This window comes from Aplysia californica, unplaced genomic scaffold (assembly GCF_000002075.1).
Source record: "Aplysia californica isolate F4 #8 unplaced genomic scaffold, AplCal3.0 scaffold00144, whole genome shotgun sequence".
NCBI lineage: Eukaryota > Metazoa > Mollusca > Gastropoda > Aplysiida > Aplysiidae > Aplysia > Aplysia californica.
Genome location: NW_004797414.1, coordinates 213,909 through 216,042, shown reverse-complemented (window position 1 = coordinate 216,042; position 2,134 = coordinate 213,909). Strand labels below are relative to the sequence as shown.

Sequence of the window (2,134 nt, the reverse complement as noted above, 5' to 3'; positions counted from 1 at the left end):
TGTGTGTGTGTGTGTGTGTGTGTCAATGTACACACACTGGGCCTGACCCCACCCTCCCCAATCTCAGTATTCGGCGAGTCGTCCATGACGAGGTCAGAGTCCCTAAACTTGAGTGAATCCACCATTACTGATGACGAGGAGGATATACAGATCCGAGTCGCCTCTGTCACTGGCATGACTGGTGAGTTGATTGATTGATTGATTGATTGATTGATTGATTGATTGATTGATTAATTGATTGGTTGGTTGTTGGTTGGTTGATTGGTTGGTTGATATGTTGGTTGGTTGGTTGGTTGATTGCTTGGTTGGTTGATTGGTTGGTTGGTTGGTTGATATGTTGGTTGGTTGGTTGGTTGGTTGGTTGATTGCCTGGTTGGTTGATTGGTTGGTTGGTTGGTCGGTTGGTTGGTTTTTGGTTGGTTGGTATGTTGCACTTGTTTTAGTAATAGTAGTACACCTTACGACACATAATATTTTGATTTTTTGGACGCAGACTGATTTGACCATATTATCTGTTAAGATATAGACATGGGATGGTTGAGAAAGTCTCGACGTCGAAATACAGAAACACTAAATTGTCTATCTTTCCCAAGCGGGATTTGAATTCTAACCGTCTGCATACAATGACAATAACCTTACCCCCCGTGCAACCCATGTATTGTTGGCCTCATCAACCCCTCACCTCAAACAACCCCATCTTTTATTACATTTATATATATATATATATGCTTATAATGTCTTCAGTGGCTCTGATCGTAGTGTACACTCTGCTGAGACTTCCCAGAGACCTGCTCCTATCAACAGAGGTGGCGCATTACCTGTCCGGAAGTGCCCTCGCCTTCTACGAGATGGCAAAGAGCCGCATGGACATTTTACTCCTCGTAGAGCTCGTTAACATGGCCAGCCTTTGCCTACCACTGCTCATATTCTACGTCTTCGGGTCTGCGTACAGACGAGAAGCGAAGATGATGCTTTTTGAGGTGCCGTCAAAAATAGTTTTAAGTTGGCCTCTTTCATTCTTATCAGTTTTGTCCGTCTGTAACTTCCGTGAGCTTATTATTATTTTGTTGCGTTGTTTTTTCTCGGCAGTGACTAAATTATTATTACTGGTGCGTATGTGTGCGGGGGGAGGGGGTGTATGCACGTGTGTTTGTGTGTGTAGGAAAGTGTGTGTGAGTGTATGTATATGTGTGTGCATGTGTGTTTATGTGTGTGTCTGTGTGAGTATGCCGTGTGTGTTGTTTTATTTTGTGTGTGTATGTGTGTGGAGCGACTTGGAGTAAAGATCTGGTGGGGAGCGTTATCATTCCATCTATCTTTCTGTCATCTATTTGTCTGCTTGTCAGTGTAAATGTGAGATATTGTTCATTTTACTCGATAAACATACAACCTTGTTTTATGTTTTGAAAGATAAAAGGCTACCCTTGGATTCTATTTCAACATTTGTAGAACATTTACCTAGTGCGTAGCCTACTTGACACATATAATTAATCCTCAAGTAAAGCATAATTCCACTTAATAATTATGAAAAGGGTAGCCTTATTCAGGTTATAATATGTAGCCCAAAGAAGCACTTGCAAAGTATAGGGTGTATTTAACTAAGAAGAAAAGTATCTCCATAATAATAATTTAATATGGCTATAAGTAGCCAAACAATATAAGCCTAGACTGTATATACCCCCCCCCCCTTCCCTCCCCTATTGCTCGCCTACCTTCCAGGTGAGCTTTTATTTATTTATTTTGTGTGTGTGTTATTGGTGGTTTTGAGTTTATGTCTTTGTTTTCTCTTTTGTTTTTGTTTTTGTTTTTTTTCTTTCTTTTTTATTGGACATGGTTTTAAAAAGAGGGGGGGGGGATATAAATGATTATTACAGCCAACCATTCAAATATCATTCCTGACGTTTGAGTGGTGGTGGCTGGCGGGTTCTGACGTGAATTTTGTTTTTTTTTTCTTTTTTATCGACACTCATCGTCTTTATCTCTCCTCCTTCCTGTTCTTTGCACTTGACTCTTTAAGAATAATAACACTAGCTCGAATCTTAGGCGCCGGTATCACCTGTTTGTTTTGCAAATTCCGTGAAACTCTCATTAGAACTAAAAGGACGGAAGCAGGGCGAGAGTATGTGTGTGTGTG

The 2,134-nt window shown here is 40.7% G+C and overlaps 1 protein-coding gene across 1 annotated transcript in view; it reads left to right on the top strand.

Moving 5' to 3' along the window:
- LOC101848583 overlaps nucleotides 1-980 on the top strand; it is a gene marked incomplete at both ends in the record, with an annotated part of 11,346 nt that extends 10,366 nt beyond the window's left edge. The window contains 2 exon segments of the mRNA XM_013081738.2: nucleotides 68-181; nucleotides 745-980. Coding sequence (XP_012937192.1) covers nucleotides 68-181; nucleotides 745-980 — 350 coding nt within the window.
- Nucleotides 981-2,134: the final 1,154 nt, after the last annotated feature.